Source organism: Balaenoptera physalus, assembly GCF_965194825.1.
Source record: "Balaenoptera physalus genome assembly, chromosome: 14".
Lineage (NCBI taxonomy): Eukaryota > Metazoa > Chordata > Mammalia > Artiodactyla > Balaenopteridae > Balaenoptera > Balaenoptera physalus.
Genome location: NC_138893.1, coordinates 56,252,920 through 56,270,075, shown reverse-complemented (window position 1 = coordinate 56,270,075; position 17,156 = coordinate 56,252,920). Strand labels below are relative to the sequence as shown.

The following is a 17,156-nucleotide window of genomic DNA, read 5'->3' as shown; positions in this document are numbered from 1 at the left end:
CAATAAGCCTAGTTAACGTCCATAACTCTACATAGTTACAAAAATTTTTTTCCTGTGATGAGAACTTACAAGATTTACTTTCAAATATGCAACACTGTATTATTAGCTATAGTCGGTAGAGTCAATAAAGTATGCTTCTGTATACTTTTGATTTAAGCTTTGCCATATGCATTTCGGTTAACTACAGTACATGTATCTGCCATACACAAAATGAGAAAAACAAAGGCTTTCCAAGCCTTGATTTTTTTAATACATTTATTTATTTATTTATTTATTTATGGCTGTGTTGGGTCTTCGTTTCTGTACGAGGGCTTCCTCTAGCTGCGGCAAGCGGGGGCCACTCTTCATCGCGGTGCGCGGGCCTCTCACTATCGCGGCCTCTCTTGTTGCGGGGCACAGGCTCCAGACGTGCAGGCTCAGTAGTTGTGGCTCATGGGCCTAGTTGCTCCACGGCATGTGGGATCTTCCCAGACCAGGGCTCGAACCCGTGTCCCCTGCATTGGCAGGCAGATTCTCAACCACTGCGCCACCAGGGAAGCTCCAAGCCTTGATTTTTACAAGGTATTTCTCCTTTCTGAGGAGAGGAATTAGCAAGTTATAGAATGTTAGTGCTATAAAGATGGAGAAACTGAGGCCTAAGGAAATGAAACGCCTTGTCCAAGGCCACACAGCCTCTCCAGAGTTCTTGCCAGAGGATATCTGTCAATTTGTTTTGGATTCTGTGTGAAGAGCATTCAGCTTCCCTGAGTTAATGGATTATTGATTAATGTTCAGAAAAATGCACAAAGAAGTTTTTTATGTTCCCCACTATGAGAACTTCTTTTATTCTTCCTCAGTGGGAACGCTCAGAGCATGCTGGCCTGGACAATTCTTCGTTGTGTGTGGAGGTCCCAAGAGTTTCAGGATGTTAGCATTTCCAGTCCAACAACCGCAGCCAGGGTGAGAACAGAAATGCTCTTATCCATTTCCAAACACTTCCCAGGAAGGCAGTACTGCCCTTAGTCGATATCCACTGGGGTTTCTAAGACCAAAATAATGAAAAGTCCTCCCTCCCTACCCTGCCCTCCCCAGTGTCTTCTGTAATATTCTTCTCACTAAATAATCATTCCTTCCTTCTTTTCAGGTTTTCTGAGCATCCAGGAATAGCCACGAGCGATGTTATCCATTCGCCAGCTACAGGCATATGGCACAAAGTGAAGCAGGAGGCAACTAAGCCCCAAGTTTTCAGACCTCCTCAGGGCACCCAAATAGCTATTACCTACTACGTTTGGATGTTCAAGAAATTGCTCAACACTCTCCTTGCCTTTCTAATAATCTAGCCTCTAACAGGATTTCTGGCAGGGGCAGTTGACATGGACAGGATCTGTAGAGATCATCCAGCCCAAGAGCTTCCTTTGAAAACCAGAACCTAGTTCTCAAGAGCTGTGCCCAATGTCATATAACTCATCCATGACAGAACCAGATCTTAACCCATTTCCCTTCCTTCCATGTCCCAGAGACAAACTTCCCATACGCCACAGCTCTTCCAAGGATCAACCCTGGTTACATGCCCAGGCTAGTACAAAGGCTCAATACACATCACCTCACTGGGGTTCTGCACTTACACACCTCTTGCCTGCCCTGGTGTGAATAAGCTGAGATCATTTTTGTTTCAAGAAACCACCCTGAAGCAAGGAAACAGTGCTGTGGAGTGATTAAGAGCATGGAATGCCTCAGTTTAAAGCCAGATTAATCTCTTAATCTTGGGCAAGCTGCCTAGCCTCTGTGTCTCAGTTTCCTCATTTATAAATTGGGAGTCACAGAGGCAAAGAATATACAAATCAATTTTCACTGCAAAGTAAAGGAGCTGTTACAGTGGAGGATTACTGGACTGAATGTCAATATTATGACATAGTATGAGTGTGTTTCATGTTTGGTAATTGCAATCATTGTTGCTTTTGTTGTGGTCATCCATGTACAATGCTTGGTGTCAGTCTATTTATCTCTTGTAAAAATAAAATACAGTGTGTGTGTGTGTGTGTGTGTGTGTGTGTGTGTGTGTGTAAAATAAATAAATAAATTGGGAGTCAATAATAGCCAAACTATGTATGTTAAGATTAGATGGAGTAATGGTTCTAAAGCACCTACAACAGTGACTGGCACATTATAAACACCTGTTAAGTGTCAGTCGTCATCATCGTCGTTGTCATCTAAATTATCATCATCATCGTCATTATCACTAGATCATCATCATCATTATCCTTATCATCACCAACATCTTCATCATCAATTACATCCTTTTTCCTTGCCTGAAAATTTAACCAGGGAAAGAAAGCATGGCTGGTTCAATTTCTCCCACCATCATGAGCCAGAAGGGGCTCTTCCTTTGGGGACATAAGCAACATTCTCCAATCCATAGCTAATTCAGTTTCTTCTCAATATTGAAGACAGTAATGAAAATGTGTAAACTCAGCTTACTTACCTTTGGGCATAAAAATTAAGCAAAACAAAGTTCTTTTTTTTTTTTAAGAGTAAAGAAAAGTACCAGCCCACAGCTCTATCTTTTCTCTTTTATAAGGCCATTTTAGCTGTTTTTCCTACTGAACAATCATTCATTCAAGGAAATAGAAAGATAAATAAATCGTGGGTCCTGCCTTCAAGGAGGATTTCATAAGCAGTACAACTTGCTGCCTTTCATCCTGTTTACCTAGGTTCCACTCTGTGATGGGCTTGGAATCTTGGTAAACTAAATAGTGTCAGGGCTGAAATTCTCCTGGATTCACTGACCTTCCTACTCCCTTCCTTGCAGACCACCACTCCTAATGGGTGGTTACCCAGGCTTCCGTGCTGTTCCCAGTGCTCTTAGAGCAGCGCAGTCAATTGCTTCCTATTAAGGAGTGGCTGGAAGGATGTATTAAGCATGCCTTTTTATTTTCTTTATTCTAAAGGTTTGACATCTGGGCCCTTGCTGACTTTGGAAGGACTGCCCCTCCCAGGGTTAGCCAATTCCTAGAGATAGTAAATGACTCACCTGTGAACATATCTTTCACATGTAAACCAACCAATGCAGAGTCCATATCTCCAACCACCTCCTGTGCTAGGCTCTCACATTCCAGACCACTAATTATCTCAGAGGCAGGTACCAGATCATTAGGGGCAGCTCCAGTGCCCCAAAGCCCACTGAGATTATTCAACTAGTGCAATAAAGGCTCTTGTCCACATTTTTTCTTTACTCCCTCTGCCTCCTGACCAACCTTAGTGCTTCCCCACATGGCCCCCCTGCATGGTGTGCCATGCCTCCTGTTTTATACTCCAGGAAACTATCACAACTTCTTCCTTCATGACAGTTATTTCCATGTCTGCATGTCTTATCACACCTGATTAAAACAAATCTTGGGTACCCTTACAACAAAGGGAAATAAAACAGAGGAGGAAGAATCAGAGGCAAGAGCCAGTTGGGGAGGGAGGATGGAATTTAACTCAGTAAGCGAGATTAGAACAGGATAATAACCCCTCATACTTATTTGATAACTTACTCATATCAAATGCTTTCATTGACACAATTTCACCCGACCTTGTCAAAAGCCTGTGAGGTCAGCATTATTAATCTCATTTTACACAAAGAAATTGAGACCCAGAGGGGATAAGTGATTCGAACAAGATCCCACAGCCAGTGGTGGCAATACTGAGATTTGAACTCAGATCTATCAGATTCTACAATCTGGGTCACTATTCAGTTTTTCTGAATAGGTTGGCCCTACCGTGTGCTTAAAAGCTTAAATTTGGGAATCAGACAAATATGGGTTGAGTTCCAATTAATAGTAGCTATGTGACTTTGGGCAAATGATTTAATCTCTTTGCTCTTTCATTTCCTTTTCTGTAAAATGGGGTAATGATAGTACTTATCATACAAACGTGTTGAGAAGAATCAATATATAATTCAAATATATATAAATACATAATATTATATATAATATACTATTTATATATTATATAATGTATATGTATAATATATATTATAAATATATAATATTGTTAGTGAACACTAATATAGGAAAAAAGTTTCATCTGTATGCCTGGCACATAATCAGCATTCAATATGTGGTAGCAAAAGTTAGTACCTTTAGGAACCCTCCTGCACTGTTGGTGGGAATGTAAATTGGTGCAACCATTATAGAGAACATATGGAGGTTCCTCAAAAAACTAAAAACAGAGTTGCCATATGATCCTGCAATCCCACTCCTGGGCATATATCCGAAGAAAACTATAACTTGAAAAGATACATGCACCCCAATGTTCATTGCAGCACTATTTACAATAGCCAAGACATGGAAACAACCTAAATGTCCATTGACAGATGAATGGATAAAGAAGATGTGGTACATATATACAGTGGAATATCACTCAACCATAAAAAATGAGATTATGCCATTTGCAGCAACATGGATGGACCTAGAGATGATCATACTAAGTGAAGTAAGTCAGAAAGAGAAAGACAAATACTATATGATATCACTTATATGTGGAATCTAAAATATGACACAAATGAACTTATCTATGAAACAGAAACAGACTCACAGACATAGCGAACAGACTTGTGGTTGTCAAGGGGGAGGAGAGGTGGGGGAGGAATGGATTGGGAGTTTGGGATTAGCAGATGCAAACTGTTATATGTAGGATAAATAAACAAGTTCCTATTGTATAGCACAGGGAACTGTATTCAATGTCTTGTAATAACATATAATGGAAAAGAATCTGAAAAGAATATATATATATACACATATACAAATATATGTATACATACCCATATAACTGAATCACTTCGTTGTACACCTGAAACTAACACAACATTGTAAGTCAGCTATACTTCAATAAAATAAAATTTTAAAAAAAGAGTACCTTTAATTCTTCTATTCTTGGCTGGGCATTGTGGGCCTTTGCTGTCTGGGTATGGTTATAGCATTGTTGGCTTCTGGTCAAAATTCCCTTCTTAGCCACCCCCTTCATCAACTGGATGGAATATCCCTGCTTTCTTTCCAACTCCTGTTTTTCCTCCTTTGACAAAGGAGAGAGGCTATGTTCCAGCTCCATGTCCCTATAGCACTTTTACCCATTAGTTCAACAACTATTTATTGAGCAGTGTTTCTTTTTCTTTTTCTTTCTTCTTTTCTTTTTTTTTTTTTTTTTCCTGTTCCTGCATTAACAAACCACCCAAAACTTACTGGCTTCAAACAGCAATCATTTTATTTGCTCACAGTTCTTCGATCTGGTCTGGGCTCAGCTGGGAGTTTTTTCTGCTGGTCTTGCCAGTGGTCACTCTTGTGGCTGCATTCACCTGGCAGATCTATTTGGGGCTGAACTCAGCTTGGATGATAGGGTGGCTGGATCTCTCTTTACAGTCTCAGGATTTCTAACTCTCTGTATGGTCTTTTCACAAGGAGCCTGACATCTTACATTGCACCTCAGGGCTCCTAAAAGCCCAAAAGCAGAAGTTGTTGGGTCTTCTTAGGACTCTGGCCTGGAACTGGAACAGTATCACTTCTGCCACATTTTATTGGTTAAGGAGGACCAGCTTGGCTTCCAGGGGAAGGGGCACAGGGCATGGACACTCGGATGTGTGGTTCCTTGAGCGCCATGAACATAACAGACTAAAAAAGCACATTCTAACACTTTGCAAGGCTTGCTGGTGAACATGTTAGACCAGGTTCCTGCCTGGAGCCTACATCCCAAGGCAGGGGTTCTCAAAACTTGAAAGTGTTATCAGAATCACCTAGGAGCCTCGTGAAAACACAGATTGCTGGGCCCCGCCCCAGAAACCCTGGGGTGGGACCCAAGAATTTTCATCTCTAACAAATTTCTGGGTGATGCTGATGCTGCTAATCTAAGAACACACTTTGAGAACCGCTGTTCCGGGGTTGCTTCAGCCCTAAAATACAGCCCCAGAGATTTTAATTCAATTGGTCTGAGGTGAGGTATCTGTATTTTTTTGAAAACATTTTCTTAGTGATCTTAATGTACAGCCAGGGCTGAGAACCACTGCTTTTAGAGCCTGGAGTGTCTCCCTCTCTTTTTTCTTAAAAGCTTCCTTGAGCTAGTCACAATGTGATTCATCATTATGGCTACACCTGAATATTTCCCTTCAAAAACAAGGATTCTCAAATTTTGCTGCACTTTAGAATTCAATGCGATTTTTAAAGTCTCAAAGTCCAGGTCACGTGCCAGACTAATTAAATCAGAACCTCTAGGGATGTAACCTAAGCATTAAGTATTTTTTTTATTTCCCCAGCTGATTCCAAAGTGCAGCCATGTTTGAGAATGGGTGCTTTAAAACACCCTTATTGCCATTTTCCTGGTACACATTTCCAAGTTAAAAAACAGTCTTTCCCATGGTGATCTCCAATGTCTTCCGGCAAACACTAAAAACTACAGAGGATATTTTAACCTAGAATATTACCCTCTCCTCTATTTACTCCCACTGACATCTGCATTCATGCTCCCATCTCATAATCATGCTTTAGGGAAACCAGATTTTGCCACCTTTGCCATTAAAAAACTTTTTACCCAAGACAGTGAGGAACTTTTGGTGAGGAAGAGGTTAAGATGATAGCCCAGTTGCATGCTGGGAATTGTAGTTCAATAGCAGTGCCTAGCCAGGGAGATGCTATGGGCCTCCAAAGCAGCCCCCAGTATCCCACATCCCACACTGCCCTTTGGAGAGGCAGTGTCCAGTAGTGACTAATACCTTGGGCACCAGAGTCAGAATGCCTGGGTTAGATCCCATTGCCACTCCTCACCAGTTGCGGAACCCTGGGCATGCTCTCTAACCTCCTGGACCTCCTTTTCTTCTCCTATAAATAGAGAGAAAATAATAATAATAATAACATCTAGCCCATGGGATTGTTACGAGGATTAAATGAATTAATATTCATAAAGTGCTTAGAACAGCAGCTGGCACATGATATGCATCTTGTAAGTGTCAGCTTTTGTTATTGTTGCCTTTTCAACTCCCCTCTTGGTCAAACTTCAGTCCTCTTGGACCACAAGAGTTGAAAAATCCCCTGATTCCACAGTCAGGACATAAGAGTTTAGCTGACTTTTGGGAAATTATTCATTTGTTTGTCTAAATTGTCCCCTGGTCATTGCACTTTAAAATCTTGAGGATGGATTTGGGATGATAGCTGCTATCATTTCCCTTTGCCCTAGCCTAACAGATGCTGGCACACGTCCTGTAGTGAGTGTCCCTTCGTTTTGCCTGCCCAGCATCCATCCTCTTTGCTTCTGGTAGTAGCACCTTAGCTTCCTTTGGGGAGCCACCCGTCTCCCACAGTGTGCACTCTTGGTGGGATTGCCAGTCAAGGTGCCCTGGCTTCCCACGGCAAATGGGAGGGTACCTGACTCCAGCTGAGCCCAACGGACTCTCTCCTTCAGCAGGAACATGTGGATAAGTACTGATAGGAGTGGATTCACCAGAGGACACTGCCCATTAGCTCCTGCTGCCTAGATCCCCAAGCTCCCACAAATTTCTCTGTTTCTGAAGCCTGCTTGGACAGCCCTTCTGTGAGTCACTCCATCACCATGGCAGGAAGGTCCTTTTATGCTTAGATTGGCAGAGTCAGTGTCCATCACTCTCTACCAAAGAGTCCCTGGTGACACACTACTTCTAATCTTTAAGATCTGGCCCTCTGCTCATTGCCCTCTCCCCCCTTCCCATTTAATTCTGGGGGAGTTATCAGAAATTGAACGCCTTCTTTGTGACATGCCTTCCGCATGCACTGTCACTAATCCTAATATCAACAATGCAAAGAAGGGATGACTTCCACTTTACCAGTGTGGAAAATGAGGCACAGAGAAGCTAAGCAACTCGCCCAAGGTCACACAGCTAGTAAATAACAGAAATGATATTCCAACAGGTCTGATTGCTGCTCTCAATCAGTAAGTGAAAGTTACTGGAATTGAGATCAACATTTCTCTGCCATTTCACAGACTTCTGGGGTGGGTGAAGCTCTTCAACATCCTGTAAGGTAATGTTTTCTTTTTCTCTCTTTCTTTTTTTTGGGGGGTGGGGGGAGGTCATAAACCAATTGTAAGAAATACATTTTATATTACAACCCTGAACACACACACACACATACATACCCAAAGAATGGAAACAAAGGCTTCACAAGGCAACAGCTACTCTTATAGGTGCAATACAGTCCAATTTTGGATTCAAAACGATTTTATTCTTTAAAATTCTGCTTGACCTACTAGACTGATTTTGCAACCCACTAATGCAGCTGACTTGCTGCTTCAAAAACCCTGCTCTATTGAGAAAGCTGCTTAAACTGACACCAGTTTGCATGTCTGAGTGTAAAAGGAGGCAGGGCCAAGCTGGATCTTTTAAGGCTCATAATAATGATTTGTTTACTTGCACGATGTGTGTTTCCTAGGTCACCAGCCTGAGGGGAAAACTGGGATCAGAACCACAGCACAGGCTGTTCTTCTCTCTCTGTGCTTTCATCAACTCTCCCAGAATTGCCAGCCCCTCCTCAAAGACCCCTTTCAGTTTCTGAGAATGCCAGGGAACGTTGCACATGCGCTCCCAAACATCTTCATTTTCCTTCTCTGCTGCTTAGGCTCCCTGCTGGGATCATTTGCCACTTCCTATGTCTGTGGGGCTGTCACTACTGTGGGACAGTAAGGGTGAGTTGCTCCTGGTGGAAAATCCAGTGATTCTGGTGATGTCTGAGCCATGGGCCTGGATGGGGATACTGTTGGTCTCATATCTCTATAGCAGCTCTCGATGCCAGAGCACTGTGTGTGGTCCCCATGGCACCCACAAGCAACGCCGTGGTGCCCACCAAACTAGAGAGAACACTCTCTGTTACAGGGATCCCAAAGTAGATTCTTCTTATGCCCTCAAAATTACACATGTTCAAGGGCAATGGATTGAAGAAAAAAAAATTTCCATCCCATGTTCATGACCACCTTCTTTTTCTCCAGCTCTGGCCCTTATCCTTGGACCAAGCTTGGGTGCTCCTACTCTCACCCAAACTGGGAGAGAGTTCTTTCTTCCCCAGGAGGATTCTTGGTTCCCTCATGTGCAGAGACTCTTGGCAAGGCCACAGTCTGTCATCCTGCACAGAAGTGCCTGCTTCTTGGAGTGAATATACACTTGAGATAAACCCATTATTATCTGAGAATTTTGCTTCCCAAATAGCAGAAGTTCCATGTTCAGAATTCAAGTCCCATTGCAATGATGACAATGATGATGATAAATCTTTCGTGTAACAGACCCCATGCTGAGCACTTTAGACACATTATTGTCCGTCATTCTCTCAACAATTTTATGTGATATGTACTGTTATACATACTCCTCATTTTGCAGAGGAGAAAACTGACCTAGAAAGGTTAGAGAGCTAGCCCATGGTCACATGGCTGGCCAAGTGCAGAGCCAGCCCTGGATCCCCTCAGCTACTCCTCCAGAGCTGGAACTGGGCAGTGAGCCTGCCTCAGCCAGGCCTCCTAACCTCCCTGGGCCTCCTTCCAGCTCTGCTTTCATCCTTTCTAAGCCCTTCTCCCAAGGCCCCCCCGTAATGCACAGGTGGGTTGCCAAAACTTATATAAAGGCTTCCAAGCTGGTGGAAAGCCCTAAGCTTCTACCCTCCCACTTCCCACACCCTCTCTCCCCCTACCAGGGCTTCCCGAAGGAGGGCAGGGAAGCTTGGTCAGCAACAGGGCCCCATCCCCAGGCCCCTCAAGACTTCAGTATAGGGACTCCCGTGGTGGCGCAGTGGATAAGACTCCACGCTCCCTGCGCAAGGGGCCCGGGTTCGATCCCTGGTCAGGGAACTAGATCCCACGTGCGTGCCGCAAGTGAGAGTTCACATGCCACAACTAAGGAGCCCACATGCTGCAACTAAGGAGCCCACGAGCCGCAACTAAGACCTGGTGCAACCAAATAAATAAATAAATAAACAAAAGACTTCAATATAGCAGCAACCTGCCCTCCTCTCACTAGTTCCCTCCTCAATCCAATTCTGGAACCTGTAATGGTTTCTCCTCCCTAGAAGAACATCAGCAATCTGTTATTACACAGTTAAAATTGTGCCTGATCTTAGCGGGCGTTTTAATTGAGTAAGAAATTCAAGTCTGGGCTTTAAATGCCATAGCACAAGAAAAAGTTACTGTCTTTTCAGAATGCCCATTGTAATTTCTCCTTAAGGAACCGGCCCCCCCGCCACTCACTATGGTCCTTTTTCCACTTGAACTGACAAACTGAACCGCCAGATAAATACAGCTGCAAAGTGAAGTTATGGCTATGATTTCTTTCCCGCATTCATTTGGTCTCCTGGCTTAACCAAGTCAAACATGAAAGACTGCTCACCCTTTCTTTGATGGCATCTACAGAGCACAAAGCCAAGGGCTGATCAAGCCATCTTGATAATCTGATACATGTGAAAGTGTATCAGAGGGGAGGGAAGTATTCTGTTTGCCTACACAGATCAGTTTAACCAAGCATCTGCCAGAGTGTCACCCCGTGCAGAGTGGTGGCCCTGCCACTTTTCATCTGTGTGACCCCTCAGTACCTCAGTCTTCCCATCTGTAACACACAAACACGCAGTAATTGGAGCCGAGAACTCTGAGGTCCCTAAAAGATCTCAGGGTTTTTATTTTATAGTTACAAAACACATCACTTACAAGTCAGAGAACTTAGGGCGTAGGTGATTGTTTGAATAAAAACCATCTTCTATAAAATTTTCGTCACATAATTATTTCACGGAGCAAGTTTCCACTGTGCACTCAAAGCAGGATTCAGTTTACAAAAATCTGACTTGCAGCCAACTTTTAAGTGACACTTTTACTGTTTCAAGTGGGGCTTGCCCATAGGTCATGGTTTCTAAAATCACTGTGAGAGACTCCCTTCCTCCATAGAGTCCTGGACAGAGAAGCAAGAGTAGAATGCATTCTCAAATCATTACTTCTCTTTTCTTTCCTTGTTTTGTAAAAAAAAAAAAAAACACAAAAAAACAAAAAAAAACCAACATATTTACAAGCCCCCCAAAACTGGTTTAATGATAATAACCTACTGGTCCTTTTGAAACACAAACCAGATCCTATCGCTCTGCTGCCTAAAACTCTGCAGAGGCATCCTTGGTTCTCTGGGTGGTGGCCAGGCCTTTGCAAATGCTGCTTGCTCCACCTGGAATGCTCCTGCCAACCCTCTCTGTCATTCCCCCTTAACCTGGAACTCATTGTCTCTCCAGGGAATTGTCCTTAACTTCCTTCATGATAACTCTGAGCAGCTGTTTGGAGTTTCCTGGGTTGAGCATGTCCCGATCGTGGCGAGCCTCCGCGCGCTGTGGCCGCTCATGAGGGCACGCTTGCCGTTCACGGCGGCGAGCAGGGCGCTGTCCGGGCACTGGATTCACCCAGGGGTCTCTCCCTTCGTGGAGCCTGCAGTCTTCTGGGTAAACAGACAGCAGTCAGATACGGGAATGACCATGACTGCCACTGCCCTCCTCTCACAGCGCTTACAGAGAAGAAAACGAGGGGCGAGCTCCCTACAAGAGGGAAAGGTTGGACCATCAATGCCTCAAGCTCCATGCAGGATGAGTTTATGTCATAATCACATATTTGCTTAAATAGTCCTTGTACTCCTTTCAGTCTAAGAAGCTGAGAGAAAAAGGACTGTGGACTGACATCACTGGCCAACTGTGCCAGCTTGAGGGATGGGCGCCTGCGGCGTGGTAAGAAGACCACACGTCTATTCCTCCATCCTAAGCATCTCCACGCCCACATAGATTATACCTCCCTGCCCCAAAGCCAGGGCCTCTTGTTTTTCTCATTTAAATGAGTTTCCTTCTCTAAGGGTACATCCTCTTTCCCATCATACAGGACAGTAACATAGCCTACCATTTGGATTTTTTTTAATAAATTTATTTATCTATTTATTTAATTAGTTTTGGCTATGTTGGGTCTTCGTTGCTGCACGGGGGCTTTCTCTAGTTGTGGCGAGCGGGGGCTACTCTTCGTTGCGGTGCGCGGGCTTCTCCTTGCGGTGGCTTCTCTTGTTGTGGAGCACGGGCTCTAGGCGCACAGGCTCAGTAGTTGTGGCGCACGGGCTCAGTTGCTCCGCGGCATGTGGGATCTTCCCGGACCAGGGCTCAAACCCGTGTCCCCTGCATTGGCAGGTGGATTCTTAACCACTGTGCCCCCAGGGAAGTCCCTACCATTTGGATTTAATGTTTGTAATATTTATGGAACATCTGCATTATCATGCCCATTTTACAGACAGGAGAATAGATCCAGAGGTACCATCAGCTAGTTCATGGCAGAACTGGACCCTAAAAAGCCAAGTCTCTGGCTCTAAGGTTGGCATTTTCCCCACCGTATCTCAGCCTCCTGGGCTCAGCCAGACCTTTCCAGAGCCCTAGAAACCAAAGTTGGCTGCCTCCTGCTGGCAGGGAGTTACTTCCAGGCTTCTGGTTCCAGTGCTGAAGAAGGGGGAGTGTGAGAGGTGAGGAGGGCGGGTTATACACAGAGGCAGTCAACGAACCGCTTCTATCTCCCTCCCTCACCTCGGGAGAAGGGAATGGCTTACACATGGGGCGGGGGGAGGGTGTGGGGTGGATTATGAAAATCAATAATTTATGACAGTTAAGTGTCAGAAAAGTATTTACTCACATTCGTTCCCTGAAAGTCACATTCTCCATGTGTTCTTGTTTGTCTTTCAGCGATGGCATCAGTCAGGTGGACTCAGCAATAAATACCAAGGTTTTAGCCAAAAGCTGCAAAGGGAGAGAGTTTCATTTCACTTCATATTTCCAGCCAGGGCTGGCTCCAAAGCTAGCTTTTCTTACTAGGTTGTTTGCCACATGAAAAGCAAATTCCCAAAGGTTTCTGAGATTGCTGAGATCCGATGCAAAATGACTGCTCCCACCCACCGGCCCACCCACCCACTAATAAGACATAATGCCATCCTATTTTTGGTAACAATTAAAGGGCTCCCGGTGCAAGCAGAAAGCTGTTTATTTTCTGTTACATCACTTTGCTTTGCCTTCGAAGGCTGGTCTGTGCTCAGTGTTTTCGTGGTGATGCAAGTCCGCTCTCTCCTCGAGCAGTTGGATCCCTCCCATCTCGCAGCACCTCACAGGTCTCTTCCCCGAGCAGTGCATCGCTGGAGCGAGGAGCAGCTCACGAATCAGCTGCAGGTCCCTGTTTTGAAAAGCAGAGAGACAGAGGCAAAGGAAAAGGGTGGACTCTTATGTGACCTGGTCTTAAAGCAAGACAATCACCATCTGAATTCCAGAAGCCCTGTTCATGTTTGGGGATATTTTTTCGACTGCATGGAACCAGAGAGAAGCCAAAGGATGGGAAATGCCTGCAACCCCCTGAAAAGAATTGCTTATTGCCTATGTCTCTTATCTGCGCTTTTGCTGACTGAGGGGAAGAAACCAGCGAAGCCAAAATGCCCTGCCGTGTGTACTTGTACCAAAGATAATGCTTTATGTGAGAATGCCAGATCCATTCCACGCACCGTTCCTCCTGACGTTATCTCATTGTAAGGCCCGTAAGCATTTTGGTATCTAATTTACAATTTAAAAATTCCAGCCGATGTATTTGGGGCTTTGTATGTATTGGTAGAAGGGCATGGGGACAGATTCCTCTTGCACGCTTGGCCATTTGACAGGGCTAACATTTTGCTGCATTTAGAAATTTTGATTTTTATTAGCTGCTACAGAACATGCTTAGATATCTTCCACCCCTGAACATTATTATGAGAAACCTGTAGCAGATTCATCTCTCCTACTTCATCTGGGAAGGAACAGTATTGTACTTCATAAAATAGTGTCAAATAGTGACTGTTTTGCTAACCTGGATTAACATAAGATTTGTTCTGTGTGTGTGTCTCTTTGTGTGTGTCTGTTTGTTGTTTTGTTTTGTTTTCTTTCAGATCCTTTGTGAGATCTGGTTTTACTGAAATCTCAGAAGGGAGTTTTTTATTCACACCATCGCTGCAGCTCTTGTGAGAAATATTTATATCATGACTATTTTTAATATAGCATATATTTGGATAAACCCTCTAGTAAAACGATCTCAATATTAATTTTGTCAAATGTGATTATATTTCTGGAGAGGAAAGGAATATCAGTAAAGTGAGATAGATGGGTTTGTTTGCGACTTGACACCAACGGTGCGGATTGATGCTTGCAATTGTAAATTTGCTAACCTGTAATGCTAGCTACTTTCATGGCTATTTATGAAGTTGTTGGAATGTTGCAACAATGATCTTCATTTCATTCCACCCTTTTACTTTCATTTTTGACTTGGGAACTTTGGTTATTTTACCCTGGAGTTTCTGAACTAGTCAATACAGAACCCAGCATAACATATGCGCTCAAGATGTTGTCCTCGGGGACCTGGGGCAGGCTGCTACTCTGTATGATTTACCATGTGGGGAAGAAAAATCTCAGTTCTTTCTAGGTAATTCCTTAAAATATTCATTCTCAAGTGACTGCTTTCTAATCTCATCTAATTTATAACTCATCCCCTTATAAGGAGGGAAAGAAAATATTAATATAGGATAGTGCAAAGGATTAGTCTTTGCTGTGTGTATTAAGTTAGCCATGAGGGAACCATATATTCAGTCTATGTCTGAAAACAGTCAAAAAATAATATTTGACTAAGAAATCAGATCTCTCTACAGTCATAATGTAACATGGATAATTTGTTCTGACGTGTAACGTTTGGCCATTGGAGTGTTAGTTCTTAGAGCAGGACCACATACAGGGGCAAGAGGTCCCCCCGGTGCTCAGGTGTCAGGCCACAGACTGGGTTGTAGTTACCGGTTCCAGGGGGGGAATCAGCCAAATGTCCATCAACTGAGCTGTAGTTATCTTAACTGCATGATCCTGGACCCAAGTTTTTTTGCTTGTTTTCTGGTTTTTGTTTTCTTGCCTTAATTGGCCATTTTGGCCGTTTGAGGTTTTATATACAGAGGCAAACAGCATGGATTTGAAATGCGAGAGACCTGTGTGTAAATCTCACCCTACCACTCCCTAGAAACTAGACATGAAATTATGTGCAAATGACTAACTCTCTCTGAGCCTCAGTCTCCTCATCTGTAAAATGGAGGTGATGACACCTTGAAGAGTTATCAGAGATAAATAAGATTTAAGTAGATAAAATGCTTGGCATAGGATGTGACAAATGGTTACACATTTTATAAATGGTAGGGTTTTAACTTTTTACATAAAGCTAAAAAAACTTTTTAAAAAAATCACTTAATCTATTGTTTCGTCTACATGAAATCCCCAAACTGGTTTGACTATTTCATTTCATAAACCTGATCAGGTGTTTTGACATTATGTAATAATGTTGGCTACTGTCCTTCTACTAGCTAATGTCTTTGAATGATTAACAATTGAGTAGAATATTCCTAAGTGATTTATCTGTTTGATTGATGGCTAATAGTGTGATTAGGGGAAGTGTTAGTACATCAAACAAATTCAAAAAAGACAGAGTCTTTAGCACAGAAAGGGGCAAAGTCTTCAATGCTGGGATCCTTCCGTAGGATAAGAATTGGTTGTATGTGAGAAAGTGATCAGTTGTGCCTATGTTATTATTTGTTAAATACATAAATGGCTCATTTTGAAAACATCCTTTTGTTGAGCTAAGGCACCTCTCTCTCCCCAGGAGAGTTAAATAGATCAGTCCTTAAAATTCGAGAAGTGTCAGTTGACACATACTACTCAAATTCCAACACTGGATGGTCGTTAGCTGTGACACAGAAAGCCTGGATCAATCAACCTCATCAGTTAGCACCTCTCCACTTTGTGTTTCTGCTGGGTGGACCCGGCCTCAGCAAACACAGATGCTGGACAATGTTATAGAAATAGTTACCGGCTGCTGCAGAGTAATGTGATTACACGTATTTAGAATCACAGAGGAAAGCCAAGGAACTGGTTTTTAAATAGCCCACACCAAGCGTGTGTGCCATGCCCCTGCGTTCCATGCTCTGAGTTCCTATGGAACATTCCAGCCCTTATTTCTAAAAGCAGTTCAGTTTTCAGAAATAACAAAAGGGCGAGTAATTCTTGCCCTGGATGTCCTTACTTAACTCACATTGGCTAACCTCAACATGGCAGATTTGTGCCAGTGCTGATCTTATGCAAAATTGTCCAGGGTCAGAGTTTGTCTCTGATCTCCAGGATCCTGTTTCCTAAAGATTTTGCTCCCCATTCTCCCTGTCCAATGTTATCTGTTTCCTCCTGTCCTCGGGAAAGGGTCTAATAAGCGCATTTTCACTGAGGAGAAAATAAATGAAAAGGCTCCAAGTATGAATAGGGCCATAATCATAACAGTGGTGGGAATGCATGGCTCACAGACAGAAAGAGTTTTTCTGTAGGACAGGGCCATCCACTGCCCTGAAAGCCCCCCACTGGAACAGGAAGACCCAGGGGTCTTATTTGCCTTTGCATGACTTTTGCCATCAGACCAGACCTGGATCACACCAGCCATTGCTTGGGGGTTGCAATGAATTCTAATGGTATTTGTGACCGCGGATTACCAAACTGACCTGTCATATCCTGTGAAGAGATAAACTTCAGAATCGATTCTGCTTGATTGATGTACAAAGGCAGTTGGTTTCTTGCTAAGTTGTGGAAAAGAGAAAAGAAATGACCCATTCCCGTCGCCAACCCTAACAATCTGATAATTTCATTATGGCCCCAAATGCTTTTTCAGACCTTCTACAGAAGGCAGGATGAGAAGTACTTTTTGAAATGTCAGCCTGGGGTACTGAGGGAAACAGACGTAGTGCCTCCTTAAGTTACATATAATGTTTTTGGGGAAAAGATCCTGGTAGGCCTTGGCTGGCAATGTGTGTTGGAGAACAAGAAAAACAAAAGCCCACACTCTGTAGAGAGGAAGAATAAAATTATCCAATAAAAATTCATCAGATTAGTTATACAAACCTATTTTTTTTAAACACCTATGGTTTTAAACAATAGCAACAAAACCTTTCCCAAGCAAATGTAATTTCATTCATGTTTCCATAGGCCTGCTGTGAAACATAACCAATGGGAATGATTATTCATTCTAGTCTGTTTTTAGTGATAGGGAGTGGTACTTGTAGTGAAGGCAATTTACAGAAATGTGTTTTCACACAGGACAGTCCTGTTCTTCTCAACCAC

General features: G+C 43.2%; 2 protein-coding genes and 1 long non-coding RNA gene across 15 annotated transcripts in view; 2 read left to right on the top strand and 1 right to left on the bottom strand.

Annotated features, from left to right (window-relative positions):
* The window catches only part of LOC309642425, a 151,796-nt gene that overhangs the window by 16,485 nt on the left and 118,155 nt on the right, over positions 1-17,156 (top strand). The window lies entirely within an intron of this gene.
* Positions 244-17,156, bottom strand: part of LOC309642380 (uncharacterized protein) — a 199,486-nt gene continuing 182,573 nt past the window's right edge. For 5 of the 12 annotated variants that reach the window (XR_014253123.1, XR_014253124.1, XR_014253126.1 and 2 more), the window contains 4 exons: positions 16,541-16,615; positions 13,019-13,176; positions 12,646-12,749; positions 244-11,425 (listed from right to left, as the gene is read on the bottom strand). Coding sequence is in view for 5 of the 12 variants with exons in the window: in XM_082423966.1 (XP_082280092.1) it covers positions 13,163-13,176; positions 16,541-16,615 (89 nt within the window). In the remaining 7 variants the exon portion in view is untranslated. Of the gene's footprint in view, positions 11,426-12,645; positions 12,750-13,018; positions 13,177-13,982; positions 16,616-17,156 lie in introns of those variants that run through there. The other 7 variants (XM_082423967.1, XM_082423964.1, XM_082423968.1 and 4 more) reach the window with 4 other exon arrangements.
* Positions 12,743-17,156, top strand: part of LGI1 (leucine rich glioma inactivated 1) — a 33,032-nt gene continuing 28,618 nt past the window's right edge. For both annotated transcript variants that reach the window (XM_082423702.1, XM_082423701.1), the window contains exons 1-2: positions 12,743-13,522; positions 13,916-13,987. In XM_082423702.1, the coding sequence (XP_082279828.1) occupies positions 12,837-13,522; positions 13,916-13,987 (758 nt within the window). In that variant the 5' untranslated portion in view covers positions 12,743-12,836. The remainder of the gene's footprint in view (positions 13,523-13,915; positions 13,988-17,156) is intronic.